We start from the raw sequence: 18,235 nt of genomic DNA, 5'->3' as shown, positions 1-18,235 counted from the left end.
TGAAGAAATACAAACCTATATTTTAACTTTTGAGAAGAAAGCTTACATCAACTGGCACACTGTCATACAGCCTCTTCCCAATTACTGTCTTCCCTTGGATGTCGATGTCCTCCCTGTCTTCAATGGGCAAAGTCTGAATGTGCTTACAGTCCAGGTACAGAGAAACAGCCTTAGCTTCCACACTGAGGGCGATTTTATGCCAGTTGCGGTCAAACAAATTGTCAACATCAGGGTTCTTGAACACCGCTCTGACTGCATCCTTGGTCAACCCGACAGCATTGTACTCCACCGCCTTGTTCTCTCCGTCCAGACGGATAGACACCTGCCAAATCAAGGGAATACACAAAAATGTTTAAAAGTCTCAAGGAAAATCTTGAAAGTTAGCTTTTTAGCATGGGATCCGTCATAGACGTTACATGGCAATAGACTAACAAAGTGCTGTTTTTGTAATGTGATTGACAAGCTTTTTTATAGTTTGTATCTGCTAAGGACCCATACAGTCTTCTTATATTTACTCTGGTTTGACGTACCTGTGGGATTCCATATTTGTCGTAAACCTGCCACAGGTACCAGTCCTCGCGCTTTGAGGTTTTCCTGAACTTGAATGTTGTCACAAAGGCATATTCATCCGGCAATCCTTGAGGAAAGACCTGTCTGTGGTATAACGGCATGTTGTTATGACTGTAGTTAACTCTGTGCACTGAATTAAATAAACATTCCTTTTTAGCAGCTGAGTCTCTCAGTTTAAATGTTAATAAACCAAACCCCATACCAACCATATAGTTTACCTACAAACCACTTAGTTTAGACATCATGGAGTTTAGTGTTTTATTTTTTTCTTTCAGGCTATAATTTTGTTCAAAGCTTCAAAGTTAGCATGACACTAATATGTCATGCATTAATAGAAATAACATTTCCTTTGAGGCAGCTGTTAAACAGACACTTTAAGAGTAACTAAACCCCTGCTTTCTGCTGACCTGCTACTAGGTGGGAAATTCAAAAAATGCCCTGATTATGGGCGTTACTGCTGGTAGCAGTAAGACACGCCCACTCAGGCAGTGCACAACTGTGTGCGCAGAGACAGACAGGAATACACAATGATGTGTCTGTACACACACACACACACACACACACACACAGTGAGTTCATAAGCTGAGATGTGCCAGGCACACACAATCACTACGTGAAGCTCACACACAGCCTTACAGACACCACTCGGGGGCAAACAACCCTGCTCTCCTACCACCTTGCGTATATAAGACGTACATACATGCCCGCGCTCATGCAGAGACAGACAGGAATACACTCATCGCATGATGTGTCTGTAAATACACACATAGCTTGATGAACCCTCTGATTAGCACAGAATCTGCTCTTTATAGAAGCACAGTCAAAAACATGACCGCAGGAACGCACGCAGCATTAGACTTCCTTAGTGAGACTGTCAATCAATGCGGGGCGGGGCCAACAGTGAAAGTAATGACACAGGGGAATCTTAAAGAATCCGTTTCAGCTAAAACAAAATTCAGACGTAATAGCTGGCGTTCAACCCTTAGAGGCCAGTATATCTGACATTTTACAAATAAATACGCAAAATTCAAATACTTTGACTAAAATGTGAAGAGTGTAACTAGGATTACTAAACAGCACTACTTAATACCCAAATACATTGGTATTCAGCAGAAAAAAAGTGGGTTTGGGGTTTAGTTAGTCTTCAAGAAACATGAAACCATCCTGCTAAAAGATGTAATGGTAGAATAAACTATGACTCATGAGATCAACTCTAGGCTTTGGTTAAATATTTTCTGTGCAGGGTGAGAACTTTTATATTTTGCAGGGTTGCAGTTTGGAGACCATAAGAAGTTAGGAGCAGATGTGATGGGGCAATGTTCCTGAAGAACCTTATGTTTACCATATAGAACATCTGTGGAAAAGCACCATTCATTTCTGTTTTCCATTTGGTGAGAAGTCAAAGATCACTATAAAGGATCACCTCTGCGATTTTTGTACCCAAAACAACTTGCTTGAAGAAATTGGCCAATAACGGTAACTGTAGTTATAAGACATACATTCCTACAACACATCACAAATAATTGAAACAAAAACCGAATTGCCTTTTTTTTTTAAAGACATCAGTCCAAATCAATAAAAAATCCCTCACACCAAAGTTAGCATTAATAGTGCTCACTGTAGCCTCACAGCTAATTAACTCACTTTGTTTAATTTATATTAAAAAATAAAGATAAACGTGCTGTACGTTTCACTTTTTGATCCAGAATACATCAGTGAGATGTCATATGAACCCAGCAGGTCTCTCAGATCTATGGACGCAGGTTCACAGTAAACATGGTGACGCTGCTTGAATTATTGTTTTTACTTCTGATTTTAATGTTCAAATTGATTTTTAAGCTGTTGATCATGTAAAGCACATTGAATCGCCTTGTGTATGAAAATGACGCGATACAATTACATTTGCGTTGCCTTTATTTTAATAACCATAAATCCTGATATGTACTGTATTTAATCAGAGGGAGCTGACTTAATGAACTCACTGCACTCTCACATCCTTCACAGCCAAGCAGTGACATCATAAAGTCATTGTGGAGAAATGTTTATGAGCTTAGACCGTCTGAGAACATATAATGCACTTGTAAAACATCAAAGAGCAGCAGCAGCAACAACAGTACTTTAATTGTTTTGCTGTTCATGGACAATATACAATAGCACTTCATATAGTTATAACACTTTTCACACGGGTTGTTGTAATTCCTCATTCAAAACCCAAAATAATTTCTTCTGGGTGGGAGCTTTTGGTGTATCGTGCTACCATAGTAACAGTCATCCAGATTACAGGAATGCTACATTTTCAGTAGCCATGTAACAGATGGCATCCTATACATGGTGTCACACTTTTGTTCCAAATACGAGAATACAATAAGGGAATACCTCAAGTAATAATAATAAAATTGGATTTTTTATAACACTTTTACATTCATGTGCATTATTATTTCACTCCTCTCACATTGCTGGCAAGCTACATTGTAGCCACAGCACTGGGGCAGACTGACAGAAGCAAGGCCAAAACATAGTGCGCTATCAGTCCTTCCAACCACCACCAACTCTCACTCAAACCACATTCATACTAATGTTGGCGAAGTGTCTTGCCCAAGGACAATGACTCGCATAGAGCAGAATTTGAACCCCCAACCCTTCCGTTATTGGACTATCCACTCTACCACTGAGCCCCGGTTGCATCCAACATAAAGAAAGATGTTAATGTCTAGATTATAATGAACCAATAATGAAAAGAGTCATATTCAACACAATAAAGAAAAATAAACTTGTGGTTAATTAACGTTTTTGCATTATGTTCATGGAGGAATGTGGCGTGGGTTATACTGCTTAGAGTTTAGGAACCCCCGGACTGAACCATTTTCTACAGGGTGTTTCACGAAATAGTTCATTCAAAAATAAGAAACAATAATTAGATAAAATAATTAAATGCAGATGGGCAAACTTTTGGGATAGTCACTCACTCTGTTTGCTGGACAACAGGCATGGTACCAAGACGGACATACGAACTCTGACCATCATCATCTCTGGTTCCCAGAATCTCTCTGACATTGAAGTACTCCATTAGATCAAACCCTGCAGTAAAACACATCAGAATGTGGACAGTGCATTCATACAGACAAAATCACCCTGAGTTTAGGGATTCCCTCCATTTATTAGCATAAACACATACAAACTGGGTCAAATCCACCACACCCTGCAGCAGCTGTAACTTTGACCAGTGCAAATGTTGGTGATGGCGTAAGTGCACAGCTGAATAATAAAGCCACTTGTTGGTTCTAATTACAGTAGACATTTTCCGGATTAGCCTCGAGCAGGAAAAAGTGGCTCCTTGTGCGAGTCGGAGCATTTGTCCACGCGTGCATGTGTGTGTGTCTTGTGTGTGTGAACACATTGCTCTGCAGCATGTGATTTGAAGTGGTTCAACCACAGGCCAGATTTAGGTGGTTTTGAGAGGACACGCCCTTGTACAATAAACAAGTACTGTAGCTATGGTGATCCCAGCACCAAGAAAGCTTATACCATACCGGTGCCATTCTGAGTGTCCAGTAGCTACAGTATGTCTGGAAGGCCCTAGTTGTGCAGTGTCGACAAGTGAACAGCACAGTTTTAATTCATGTATTTTTGCATGTAGGCAATGTATTCTTTATTCTTGGCAACATAGTCAGCCAGACGTAAGTTTCCTCCATCTATGACAACAACCACCAAGGCACTAATCTTTCAAAAAGGAAAGGGGAGCATTAAGGTGGTAATGTGAGAGTAGGGTAAAAGCCAAGTAAATGTTACTAGAAATAGGTCTGAAACAGGTGGTAAGACTCTTTGGCAGCCTGTGTGTTATTAGCAACAGAGCAAAAAATAACCTTAAAAATCGTCACAGCCGACTGAAGATGTTAAAGGTAACTTCTCACCAAGTCTCCATCAGAGCTAATCTGTTGGCTGCTTTTAGGGTATTATTTTCCACTGCTAGAAAAATTACAAAAGCAGGGCTATCAAAATAGAAAACAACTGGGTTCCAAATGGCCCAAGACTAATGCAGGAGTGGCCCAGCTATAGTCCGTCTAGATAAGCTTGAGAAAGAATGGGAATGGGGGCGACACCTTAAGAAATAGGGGTGTGTATTGCCTGCCATCTGGCGATACGATTTGTATGCCAATACATAGGTCACGATACGATACAATATATTCCGATATTAAAATAGTATAAGGCGATTATTGTGATTTTTTTTAATATCTATGACTTAAGAAACAACTAATCTGTAAATGTGTACACCATTCATGAGAACATTAAGTAATAAATATATTTTATTGCCATATTTTACACTCAAAACATTGGCTTTAACATGCCATGTGACAACAACTAAAAATAAAAAATAACATACAACCTGCCTGTGGCTTTTAAACCAACTTTGACTTCAGTGCAACATGTTTTAGTGCAACTTAACTGAGGTATATGTCTAGAACAACAAATAAATGCAGAAAGTTAGTACTTGTTTCTTTTTAGATTTTATTGAAAAAACACAAGCTGGTCAAGATGCCCAGGTCTCAGCACACTTCTTGGTGCAGTCACAATGTCTCCTGCAGAGGAAATTATTCTCCTGGTTAAATGAATGTAAAAAAAATTGAAAAATTAAAAATTAAAATAAATGATATGGATGCATTTGGAATCGATCCGAAAATCGCACAACGTAATATCGCAATATATCGCTGAATCGATTTTTTTCAACACCCCCTATTAAGAACCATTTAGAAACGTGTGTCTTAAGTTGTAAAACTATAAAATTCTGCGCTAAAAAACATGTGCACAATATTAGATGTGTATTTTTTATTTGACAGGGACATTGCACATATATAAATATATGGCACAGATCAGAGATAGCTACAAGCTCATTTTCATCTGTAGTCCTTCTACTGGCTATGCTAGTAGTCAAGGATAAAACATGGTTGTGGTTCTAAATGCGTGCAAAAACAATGGTCTAATTATCTGACAAAATAAAGCTAGTTTTGTTTAAAAAAAAAAAAAAATTGCAAAAGTTGCAGCATTAAATCTATTAAATCTATTTATAGATGTTAATAAATTGATTTATGTGTTTATGATTTATTTATTAATGTATCTAAAACATAAAAAACAATCATTTGCTCACTTAAAAAGAGCCCCAGCAATGTTTGAGAAGGGGCAGAATGAAGCCCCTACTTCTAAGCTGTTTCACAAAGAACAAAATAAATCTGACATTATATATGAATGTATATGTGTACACAACAATATATACACAAATATAAACAAAAACAGGCATTCATAGGCCTACTTATATTTACATAGAACCAACATCTACATGTCCACCTACCCATCAGATTCTAGTCCTTGTACTGATCTAATAAGTTTTGCTTGTAAAAAAAAAAAAAAAATCATTCATTTATGTTGTTACAACTTTTAAGTTTAATATTGAGACTGTTCCAAAGTGAGACCCCACAAACTGAGGTGCACATGCTTTTGTTCTCTTTCTTTCCCCCGCAAATCTTATTTCCCCTTGTCTACTTGAAAAAAATCATAATACATTTTTTTGCCAGTGTTCTGTATTTAGCTTTATACATAATTTGAGATGTTTAAAACTTAATCAAATCCATAAACATAATTTATTTAGACTTTAGAAAAAGTGAGTAACAGAAAGATTCATCTCTTAATGCCTGGCCCAAGTAAGCTGTGCCCCTGTGAAGCTTTCTTTTTTTTTTTTTTTTTTTGCCACGCCTGTGTCGCTGTGCACACTTGCATCATTTCTGTGGCCATGCAAGGCCTATCTGAGCACAGAGCTGTAATTTGGACTGGCGGTCTATAGCATATAATCAAACTAGAGAGTTATTTTGGACAGCTAGCTTGGGCGATCTGTGGAGAAAACCAGATGAGTTCATAGAGCGGGGGAAGCTCCCAGCCACAGCAGCATTCCTTTGATAGCAGCAGATGGCAACATTAGAGAAGGAGATTGAGTGAAGGGTCTGCTTTTTGAGTGAGCTCCATATCCCAAGGGTCAGACTAGACATCCTATGATGAACAAAAGGAGTCTGACTCAGACTGCAGGTCTCTCAGCTGTTACAGACGTGCTCTAACTTCCTCCAGAGCAAAAACAACATTTTTTGTGCTGCCTCAATACATATAAGTTTAATGGGATTGAGAAGTCGTGAATCGTGATGAACTCTGTTTACATTATGTCACTACATATGATGGAAACAACTGTGTGCTTTAAGGCGGACATACACTGTGCAATCTTTTCAGTCGTTCTCAGCTCAAACTGTGCGACTCAAATGCAGAGTCTGAATGTTTGCAGCTCACGATTCATGTTCTCACACTATATAAACCGACACTCTGACACGACCTGACTATACTGTTTCAACTGCTCACTTATGGAACGATTGTGAGTCTCCATGAGCCATCATTGCTGTAAAAAAAACGAACCTCTCTAAACAACTCTGCTCTGCGCTAACTTCAGAGGTGAAAAGTCACAAATTACATTTACTCAGGTAATGTAATTCAGTACATTATTTGTTCTTTTTGAAGTATTCTTAAAGAAAAGTACATTATATTTACTTGGGTATGTTTTTATGGAAGAGTTGTTCTTCCATGATTGTGATATTGACTGTAGTAGAGGCATACCTTCCACTAAAATAATTATGATTTCATATCCAGGCGTCTGATAGATTCGTTCATTTGATACGTTGACTAAAGGTTACCTTTAAATAAAACCAATTAGTTTAATAGTGGTATCCCATTGCCCTATTTAGACAACAGAAGAAAGAACCCCAACCCTGTTCAAAAAGTTATTTCAAACAAGCTACTTTTGACTTTTACTTTGACATTTTCAACCAAGTAGTGGTACTTTTACTTTAGTAGAATATTCTAGTACTTTTTCTATCTCTGGCTACCTTCAATGTCTGAAATCAAATGATAGATTTACCAACCACTTCATTCTTTCACCTTTGCAAATGTCTCTTTGGATCTGGTTTAGCTATTCTTTGGGTCAAGTTAACCTCCAGCACAGTTTCCATTTCCAAAATAACAAAATTCTGTAATGATTATAGTGATTAATAATTATATTTAAACACTGTTTTATTCATGGTGTCGGTCGCTAAAGGGAAAATCCATAAAAACTAGCACACCATGTATTTAGGGTGTGATACTGTAACTCTAACTCTGGTTTGTTTTAAACAGAAAATATCTTCATATAATTACAATGGGAGCAAACTTTTAAATGAATATAGGCCTGTGACAAATCAAAATAAATAATAATAACTTGCACAATGAAGTGGGCCATTTGCAGGAAATACAATACATTGTTTTTTCACACATGCTCCATGTTTTTCATTTAACAAAGCAATGTTATTTTGAATACTTAATAAATGACTAACCAAACATTATTAGAGAGAAATGGAACTGAAATTTAGGGCAGTCACTTTAACGCATTAATTGCGATTAATTAATTACAGAAAAAATAAAATAAAAATGACACAGTTAATCACTTGCACTCCAAACAGCGCAGCACCTTTCTCATTTCAAGAGTTCTTGGTATACCCATAATACTGATGCACAGACTACAATACAAGATGGGAGACCACAGATATGGATATCTATGTGGGAGACTGCTCAGCTTTTCCTGGGTTTTCATTTTGGCTTCTAAAAACACTGGATGGAAAACAAAAGCCCAGTTGTGTGCATATTGTACAAGAAAGAGTTTGCAGATCACTGGAGTTCTGCAGTCTCTGCTACCACCTCGATGCTAAACATGTAGTGGCTGGCTGGCACAGAAAGCTAGCATGGATTGCTAATACGGACACTCAGACAGTGCTAACTGCAACATACGCGCCGGATACTGGACAAGATGACAGGGTTCAGAGCCAAAATGAATAAGTCCTGAACAAATTCACTGGATAAATATTATTATCTGAAGGAGAGAAAAAGCAACAAGTTTGGTGTTCAATAATTCAATTGCTCAGAAAAGTGTTTCTTACTGTTTATGATGTGCTGACTTATAGCACTACATATGGACCTGATGTTTTATTTAATTTGCATTAGGGCTGGGCGGTATGAAAACTGTATATCACGGTATTTTTTTCATGCATAATCAGGTGTTCACAGCATTTTCTACTGGTTGAGAGAGGAATTACTGCAGTAGATTGACTCATTTTACTGTCATGATGAGTGAATATTGTAGTATAATTCCACACTAGGTAGTATTACAAGTAGCAATGAGACAAAGCCCGACTCCGTCTGTTATTAAGGCATCCAAACGTAACACCTACTGGCTCTTTGTCCCGCTAGCTGATCTTTAGCATTAGCATTCTCAGTGGTGTGGTGGTTTCTTATGGTGAATAAGGTAGCGTTTTGTTTGCAGCTCCACCAGGACTTCTTTCCGCATTACAAGAATTACAAATTGCGATCCTTTGCTCTCTTTTTTTGTGTATTACTGCCGACATGCTAAGCTAACCGTGCCTCCGTGTCCGTGAGTGTTGATATCCAGTAGCAGAGGCACATGCACGCAGGCACATGCACACATGCAGTTTCAGAGCTTTCAGTGTATTTCTTATCAATTTACACACCGTAACTAACACCAGAGCACTACTGTTTACTTTCCTATTTAGAAGTGCAACATTGAAAAGGATCCTGATTGAAACCCGGCGCAGCATAGCACTCCAAATGTTGTGTAATCAAATACACCAGTAAAATTCATATCATAAAGAAAATATATACCGGTATTCCGTATGAAGCGGTATACTGGCCAGCTATAATTTGCATTTTCTATTATTTGGAGATTGAGAAAAGTACACATTAATAATCCCCCTGATGGTCCAAACTAACGGTGATAGGCAGCCTTTGGGACTAGTCTCACATACAGTGGAATGTAAATAGCTACGCATGCGTCTGTTCAAGTCTGGTAAAAGACAATAAAAGCCACTTTGTTATTTTTCAATCTTTTGATCTGAAACAATAATGTAATTGATTTTAATGAAAATACCTCAAGTTGAATGAGGGTGTTTCTCAGCTATTTTAGGTGACATTTAAAAAGAGATTAATTACAGAGCATAAGTAATCGCTATATATATATATATATATATATATATAATATATATATGCATTAGTGCATACCAAGTTCTAGAATCAAAAATTCATTTTTCATCCTAATGCTGCTCACATCTTGTCAAAGCAATTTTCCACAAGAATCTCTCATTTCCGCCTCAAGCCCTAAACTTGAAAGGTTGGGTTAACTGGAAAATCAACCATGGAATTGATGCCCACATGTGTCATAGATCAGCAACCTGTTTTCATGGGAAACCGAGTGTTTGACCCCATGTGTGTGGCATTAGTGTAATGATTACTTGCTAAGCAATGACAACACTAAACTACAGTAAATATCCTGAATTAAAGGTGCTTTACAAATAAGATCATATCACCTTCTTCGCCACAGATTAAACATGTCTTTATATTTAAACTTGGACCAATCAGGAATCTAAACAGTCTGCATCTGTTTTTTATCTTAACGTGATGGATGTAGGTGGGAAGCACCGGCAGGAACTCAGATCCCCCAAAAGGCATCCTTATAACAACATCCAACCTTTCTGGATAAACGCTATGCAAGACTTTACAAAAGTCTTTTACACACAGCAGCGTGGAATGTAAGTAATAAAACCAACAAGTGAGAGGTAACGTGTTTGAGAGAAACTCTACACGCTCTCTCCGGAAGCCAAAGAATTAAATGGTTATTGAGGAAAATGTACTTATTTGTTTCTTACCAGGATTTTCTATTAAAAAAATATCTTAGTAACAAATTATTCTCTGTGGTTGGCTGTTTGGTTACAAAAATAAAGCTGAGATGTGCAAAAGCATAGATACTGTATTTCTTTTTTAATATAGGCTCTACATACAGTATGCAAGAACAAGAATAAATTCTGGGGGTCTGCAATCACACTAAGGCATTAAGCGGCTGCCAAGCGGCTTATGAGTCATTAGCATTAACAAGATCCTATACAGGTTTATGTAATTAAGTGAAATTGTACATTTCAGCAATTGTACAAATCTAAAAAAAAAAGAACATTTGTAGCACCTAGTGGCGGCAGGGGGCAGCCCCCCTTGGGTGGTGTCCTGCGGAGCTGTGGTCTGTATACCGGTATGGTGGGCTGTGTGGGGCCCCTGGAGTCCTGTATTTGATGATTGCTGGGCTCATTGAGTTGGCGACAAGAATGAAGAGTGATCTGGGTCACTCTGGGGAGCTCGGCTGGTGTTCTAGACACACGTGAGGAGTGCGGCCCGGGATGGGGTGCTGCCGGTGCTGCCTCTAGACCGGTTCTTTAGGGCCTGTTGTCCGGCCTCTGCTGGCTTTGGACCTGCTGGGCGCCCACTGGCTGCACGGTGCTGGTTGACCCCTGGGCGTGGGTCTTGGTGTTTTGGATTGGGGGCTCCCTGGGCCATCCCCTGGGGTTGGGTATCGGGTGTGTGTGTGTGTGTGTGTGGGGGGGGATCATTTGGGGGGGACCTCAGGTTCATAACAGCGGCTCTTGCACATTGGGCTTGACTACACTGGCATGCCTTTGGCTTTGGGATAAGCTCACATTGATAACATTGATACATTGATAACAACTGTCAGTCCTAAGAGTAAGCACTGACCCTCACTCACTGTTTACTGCCACCATCATTATTGATCAGCCGGGTGTTGCATCACCCTAGTCAATCTCTCCAAATTTGTCACCGTACTGGTTTAATAGATTACACCCCACAACACAATATGCACAACAGCAACATCACATTATACTTTCAGCACAAGTAAAATAGGTGACTCGGCTGACTCTTCCCAGTCCTTCCATTGTCCTACCCTAACTCCCTCTCCCCTGTTCCTTTCATCCTCACCAAGGTGTAACACTCTTTTTATATCTTCCCACTAATAAAGTTTGTCTTACCCTTCCTTAGGGAGTGTGCAAACTAGCTTTTTTTCATTATTTAATGATTTTGCAATAAATAAATAAATAATAAAACAATAGTGTAAAAACTGTCTCATTCAAATGAATAATCACTTGCATTGCTCGCACGGGGAATCAATCTCGCACTAACTAAGAAGACAATTTAAATGTCCTTAATGCGGTTTAGCCGGATTAAGATGTGATTAGGTTTACCTAAATGTTTGCACGAAAGGCAATCCCTGTGACTTTTTGCTTATAAATTAGTCTAACACCATTTTCAACACTTTTTGTTGTGGCAAAGTTCAGTGTGCTGGCTTTTGAGGTGTCCTCTCGATTAGAGGCCACTAAAATGGGTGTGGCTTTTCTTTGGTGATTTGAATGTTTTCCAGACATTTAGCTTGACACCTGGGATTTAGATGTATATCTAACATTTAACCATAACAATTACAACAATTATATATAAGTTAGATATATGATGTACGTGAATTTCTCTGATAAATGTGAGGAAATTGAGAAGAAAGTGTATATTGAAAATTTGCACATACCTGGAACCTCTTCAAGACCGTAACTAGTGCTGTTGGGTCTAAACCGATCAGGCTGAACCTTCATGTTTGGACATAGGACATCTGAAGGAGAAGCACAATGGAAGAGATAGTTAGACACTGTAAAGAAAAATATGATCTCTGTTATACTCAATGATCAAACTTTGTTGATTAAAGCCTTTATTCTAATGAAAACAAGCTTCTTTTTTTTTTTAAAGAAAGCTCATTAGCTGTGAGGGGTGTACCCCCTAGGTTCCCCTTTTCTCTTCAGGAATAATAAAGAGTACAAATGGCTGACAAGGGGTAAGGGGATCTACTCGTGTGTGGGGACACATTTAAAGCCATAGTTTTGTTTCCACCTACATACACACACACACACACACACAGAGAATTATTTCCGTGAAGGTGATCACAGTGACAAAGGTAACACTTTGTGGTTGGCTTTGAATTGGCTGGTGTGGTATTTTGTTTAGTAAAGACGTGTAAAGAATGCTAATTGGGGAAGTGTTTAATTTAGTACAAATAAATATTGACTTAAAGAGAGAGAGGTTTCAATGGGCTTTGTTTACAGACATAAAATATATTGTGTGATTTATTTTTAATAATATGCATTGCTGTCAAAAAACATAAAGAGTTCCCATAGGACTATGCAAAGATTTAAAGGTCCTATATCATGCTAAATCAACTTTTTTGAGCTTTTAACCTTGTTACAATGTTAATTCCTTTTCAAACACACAATTAAAGTATTATTGGGATTCCTTCCTGCATCTCTAAGAAATCCTCACTAATCCGGCTCTCTGAGCTACTCTTCTGAAAAACGAGAGGTCTGTCCCGAACTGACGTCACAAAGTCGGAACCGCCCCCTCCAGGAAGTACCTGCTGCCGAAGTCACTCCTCCACAGTGAACATAGACGCCCACTTTCTGGGAGCTAAAGGCATGCGAGTGGCCGGAGAACATCTTTTTCTTATCCAGTCTGCACAGGGAAAACAATCAGTCTTGGTTTTTGCACCAAAAGATAATGTCTGGTAAGCGAAAATGCGTGTTTGGCTGTGAAAGTCCTCAGAGTTTGTTCAATTTTTCTAAAGAAGAGTCTACTCGGCAGAAGTGGTTTTAGCAGCTCCAGCTAACATCTGAGCTTTTCCCTTATTTTTCTTTCTTTTTACCTTGTTTACCTATATTTTTATTCTTGGTGTTCCTTTATTTCTTTCAAACATCGAAGCCCAAACTGCACTATTTTTTCTGTTGTCTGGAGTTACTGCTTGGAGCCACGGCCCCGTTGTTTACAACTGAGATCAGCTGTTAGCACTCCATGCTGATGCTACGCCAGCCTATGCAGCGGGATCCGACATCCCCCATGAACTGAGGAGGAAATGATGGTAATAACGCGCGGGGGCAAAGCGCAGAGCAAGGAGGAGAAGATATCAGCCTGTCCTCCCGTTCATCATCATGGGGAATGTTAGATCTTTCTCCAATAAGATGGACGAGCTAGTGGCACTAACCCGGCATGAGAAGGACTTCCGGGAGACGAGCCTGCTGATGTTTACTGAGTCGTGGTTCACAGCGCTTACACCGGATTAGGATGTGGAATTGGACGGCTTATAATTTTTATTTTTATTTTTTATAATTGCAACAGTTGAAACAAATTTAAAGTGTCCATCAGTTTAAAAAAAAAAAAAAGGAGTTAAGTTAGGTGAACATTATTATTATTTTAAATAATCAAAAAACTTGTTTTTCCTTTTGGCATGTTTAAGGAGAAAGCATGAGAAGAAGCAAATGGGTAATGTTGCAAACGCGTGGAAGACTTTTGAGCTTTTTAATTGGTTCATATTGCAAGTGCTACTATGTAGGGATGTGAGTCTTTGGGTGTCTCACGATTCCTTTTGATTCCGATTCTTAGGGTCACAATTCGATTCGAAATCGATTCTCGTTTTAACCGATTCTCGATTCAAAAACGTATATAATGCATAGTGTGCAAAGGCAAATTATGGCAACAAAACAATACAGTTTGTATAAGATCATTTTAAATAAACTGATTCCAATGATGTAATCACACAAAGGCAAACTTAAGACACAAGGTAAATGGTTAATCGTATACAAGAAATAACTTGCATAATAAAATTTGGCATTTCTGAACAACAAACATAGTATAGGAAGATGAAATAAGTGGCATTCTAATGTGCATTTTATATCATTCGAGCCTTGAACTCACAATTCTTGGCACAAGAGATGGTGATCTATGTCACTGAGTTAAGAGACAACGCTGCGGTACATGTACTGTATGTATAAACCATCTTGTTGCTCATCACACAGAGCGTAACGGTTTAGAAGCCTTGGTCATCGCTTTGAGATATTGAGGAAGTCCTTTAATTCTAACTGCTCGTGTTGTACGTCGCTTTGAATAAAAGCGTCTGCTAAATGAACAGATGTTTGATGATCAGTCAATAAGTAAACTAAGATTGGAACATTCTCTATGTCACTGAGTTAATTAACAAATGGAAATGTTATCTGTAGCTACGCTAATTAATGAAGCCTGTCATTTATGTGCAAGACAGCAATTTTTAAATGGCGGTCTAAAATTCAGTTAAGAAGACAAAAATGCAGAAATTGCACCTAGACAGCATGGAAATGTTGGTCATTTGTTTTCAGAAATAACTTATTGGCTCCATAAGTGCAGTTTTAAAATGAAATTTGTGAATTTCCAATTGTTAGAATGATAACGAAATTCTAAATGGTATCAACAAAAACAAAAAAAAAACAGGATTTTAGATAATATTGACAAATTCTAACATTACTTTTTGGATGAACAGTGAAAAATTATTTAGCAAGAATATGTAAGTATATGTTTATATTACCATTTATTATCATTTGTGTAGGACAGTCTGAAAATGCATTGTCACAAGTTTGGTGACAGTTAAAGCCACACCGTGGACTTTATGACCTAAAGAGTTGACCCATTTGGAGAGACAGACCATCTTTGGCCAGGTCATGTGACCTGGAGAATGCCTGGAGAATGTTTCACTTTACGGCAGTCACATGACCACAGGCTCTGATATACTCATTGGGCTAAGACTTTTGCTAGTATTTTTCAGCCTGTACGACTCCTGGTCATGGCCGAGGCAAGCAAAAAGTTTAAATCTGCTTCTGAGGAGGCTAAAAAGACGCAGCCGAGACCCAGCCCCCTTTGCCGACCCGCCTTCCGCCCGGCGCTGGATCCTGGAGGCCTTTATTTACATGCACACAGATCTTCTTCTCTTCTTTAATGGCATCTACAAAACAGCAGAGTAGGAACTGTCGCCCCCTGTGGCCACAAATTTTTTCGGGTCATGGTTTTTATTTATAATCCCTCAGTAAACAAAAGAGGTTTACATCGATTTTTTTAAGTTTTGCAAATTTTTAGAGCAACCCAAAGCAGCACATGTTGTCATTTTGACTGAAAAATCTGCTAAATGATCCTGAATGCTTAAACTCATATAGAACTAAATGAACTAAAAGGGCCTAATCACGTCACCGATGACGTTATTTCAACGTGGCGGCGCACAGGGTAAAACAGTCCCAGTTTTAAAAGCTGATAAAACAAATATGGTGCAAAATAATGCGTTTTGTTAGGCATAGATCTTCTAATAAGGACATTTCAAAGGTTCTAGGCCGTATTTGTAAAAACAGTGGAGGATCCCTTTAAGTTTTACATGAAAGTGAAGACTAATTTCATAATTTAGGTGTACACACATTTCTTCAGTATTGGGGCTGAGGCATTTTGGTATGGGAATGGATCTTTGTGCAAAATACAGTGATTGTGTGCACATGAGAATTATGGAAGAAGAAGAAGAAGAAGAAGAAGAAGAAGAAGAAGAAGAAGAAGAAGAAGAAGAAGAAGAAGAAGAAGAAGAAGAAGAAGAAGAAGAAGAAGAAGAAGAGGAAGAAGAAGAAGAAGAAGAAGAAGAAGGCTGTCTGACTCCTAATAAAATGCATTTTATAGGTTTGTATTGATCATTTTGCACATATAATGCACCTTTAAAACTTTAAAACATTACTTGTGAATATCTCAAATTAAGCCAATTCTGAAAACCTGCTCATTCCTATTTAGCTTTAGGGCTGGAAATGCTTCATTTCCTACATCAACCGTCATGGCTTTCAGGACACAGCTTGTTCATTAACACTTAAACATCATTATCAATGCAGGTCTCTGTAGATGCTGCTGCAAGCTCTGTCTGGTAACAAACACTATCATCATTTCAAAGTATCCTCTTATCAATGATACCGTAGCTGTAGAGTTGTTTTTAAACAGGCTCTACAAACTGTTTCCCTGTCATGTAGGTCATGTGAGGTCAAGTGTGTGAGCCCGTGGTGAGGCCACACAAGCTCAAAGTCACATAGAATAAATAGTTTCTTTTTTTAAACCTGTAGAAGAAAAGTTGACAACACAAACGGTTGACATTGGAGCATCTGCTGCAAACTTACAGAGAACAAAAAGCTGTAATTTTACGAGTGAAAATAACTTACATGGCTTCGTGAGCCAGTCGCCCTGACCACTCAGACTGAGAATTGACAAGGGATTTTTAAGATTTACTGAAAATTTTGGATGCTTCTTTATTGTTCTTTTTATTTTCATTTTTTAAAGTTAGCCTTTTGTTAGTCCAAGCCTTTTCCACGCAGTGGGCTCCAACAAACAGACATAACTGCCGAGCAGATTAAAGGACTGCCGTGTCAGGAGCAGGGTCAGAGTTCTCTGGCTTTAAAATGATTTTACAAGCGGCTTTAAAAGCTCAGGAACTCTGTAACCGTGCTTTCAGTCACTAATGGGGTACACTGAAGTCCGAATTATAACTTCACCTGTGATGAGGGGTTGAACTAAAAGTTTCAATCACCCATGGATTTAAGTCATTTTGTATTTACAGTTTGTTTTGTAGTATTCTTTTCTTTAACGTCTCTCTAATTTTAGTGCAAAGTATCCTTAACCTCAGTGTATACACCTTTGCACTGATTTTGTAATTCAATCAGTCAAGACTAATTAAAAGTATTAATTAAATTCAAATCAGTTCAAATGTATTTATATAGCGCCAATTACAACAATAGTCATCTTGTAGCACTTATTGATAGGCTACACACCGATCTGATCAGCTATATCGGATCGACCGATATTTAGCATTTTATGCAATTAATGTGATCGGCTGTAATGTCTTAATTCGTTGATCCAATTAATGACGTCATTGTCGTAATGAAACTTTCTGTGGATGCTCCCATTGCATTGTTTTATCGTCTCATTTACACTGAAGAGCTGTTAGCTTTACGTGACACAGCTTTATTTCACTCACATTTGTGCACAAAGATAAAAACCTACGAGTGAACGGCAAAAATGTATCTCGGTTGGAGCGCCAGACTTCTTCCCCAGTCTACTGGCACTGAAAGCGGGGGCAGTGTCTGCTGTTAGTGTCTGTGTGTGTGTCTGTATGTGTGCGCGCTTGTTTAGTTTATCCAGCCCGAGCATGTTAAAATGGAGAGTCCGAGAGCAAAGACGGTACCCGTTTACTTTCACTTTCAAATCAAAGACCTCTGTCCTATTCAGGGTGATGGTGCACACAGAAGCGTGCGCGTGTGTGCGCCCCACCTCGGGATGCCACCTTTCAGAAAAGAAAGTAAGGGACACCCAAGGGCCCGTGAACACAATCCTCAGACGTAGAAACATTTTGACATAGAACAGTGTTTCCCTAAAGTTATTCCCCCATGTACCCCTTAGCTCATGTTATACATTATTTATTAGAGTCTGCAGGCTCGTCTAAACTCTTTCCTGTGTCTCGTTCAACATGAATGAATTTCACTTTTTGATGTATTTTAAACAGTTGTGCCACAAATTATTATTGATGGATGAGAAAATAGTCTGTGCGCATGTAAAAAAAATGAACTGAAATGTTTCTGTGTACCTCCTGAACGGTGTTCAATTATCCTCGGGGTACACGTACCCCAGCTTGGGAACCACTAGATTATACAGAAATAATTTTTAACCGTTTTATATAAATATAATAACATATTCCTGTATTTATTTATTTAATGTTTACCTCCTGTATCAGTATGATTTGTTTGTTTAAAGGCTATATATAGTATGCCTATATATAATGCCTAATACTTCTGTAATAATAAATAAATGATCTTTAATTTGACTTTAAAACCTCCACATCCTAAACATTAAA

The 18,235-nt window shown here is 38.4% G+C and overlaps 1 protein-coding gene across 2 annotated transcripts in view; it reads right to left on the bottom strand.

The window, feature by feature from the left end:
- Nucleotides 1-18,235, bottom strand: part of col22a1 (collagen, type XXII, alpha 1) — an 88,437-nt gene that overhangs the window by 63,722 nt on the left and 6,480 nt on the right. For both annotated transcript variants that reach the window (XM_028461229.1, XM_028461231.1), the window contains exons 4-7: nt 12,053-12,133; nt 3,537-3,648; nt 531-654; nt 47-322 (exon numbers count right to left, since the gene is read on the bottom strand). In XM_028461229.1, the coding sequence (XP_028317030.1) occupies nt 47-322; nt 531-654; nt 3,537-3,648; nt 12,053-12,133 (593 nt within the window). The remainder of the gene's footprint in view (nt 1-46; nt 323-530; nt 655-3,536; nt 3,649-12,052; nt 12,134-18,235) is intronic.

This window comes from Gouania willdenowi, chromosome 11 (genome assembly GCF_900634775.1).
Source record: "Gouania willdenowi chromosome 11, fGouWil2.1, whole genome shotgun sequence".
In the NCBI taxonomy this organism is placed as follows: Eukaryota; Metazoa; Chordata; class Actinopteri; order Blenniiformes; family Gobiesocidae; genus Gouania; species Gouania willdenowi.
Note: the sequence above shows the minus strand (reverse complement) of the source record. Positions and strands in the feature narration are given on the sequence as shown.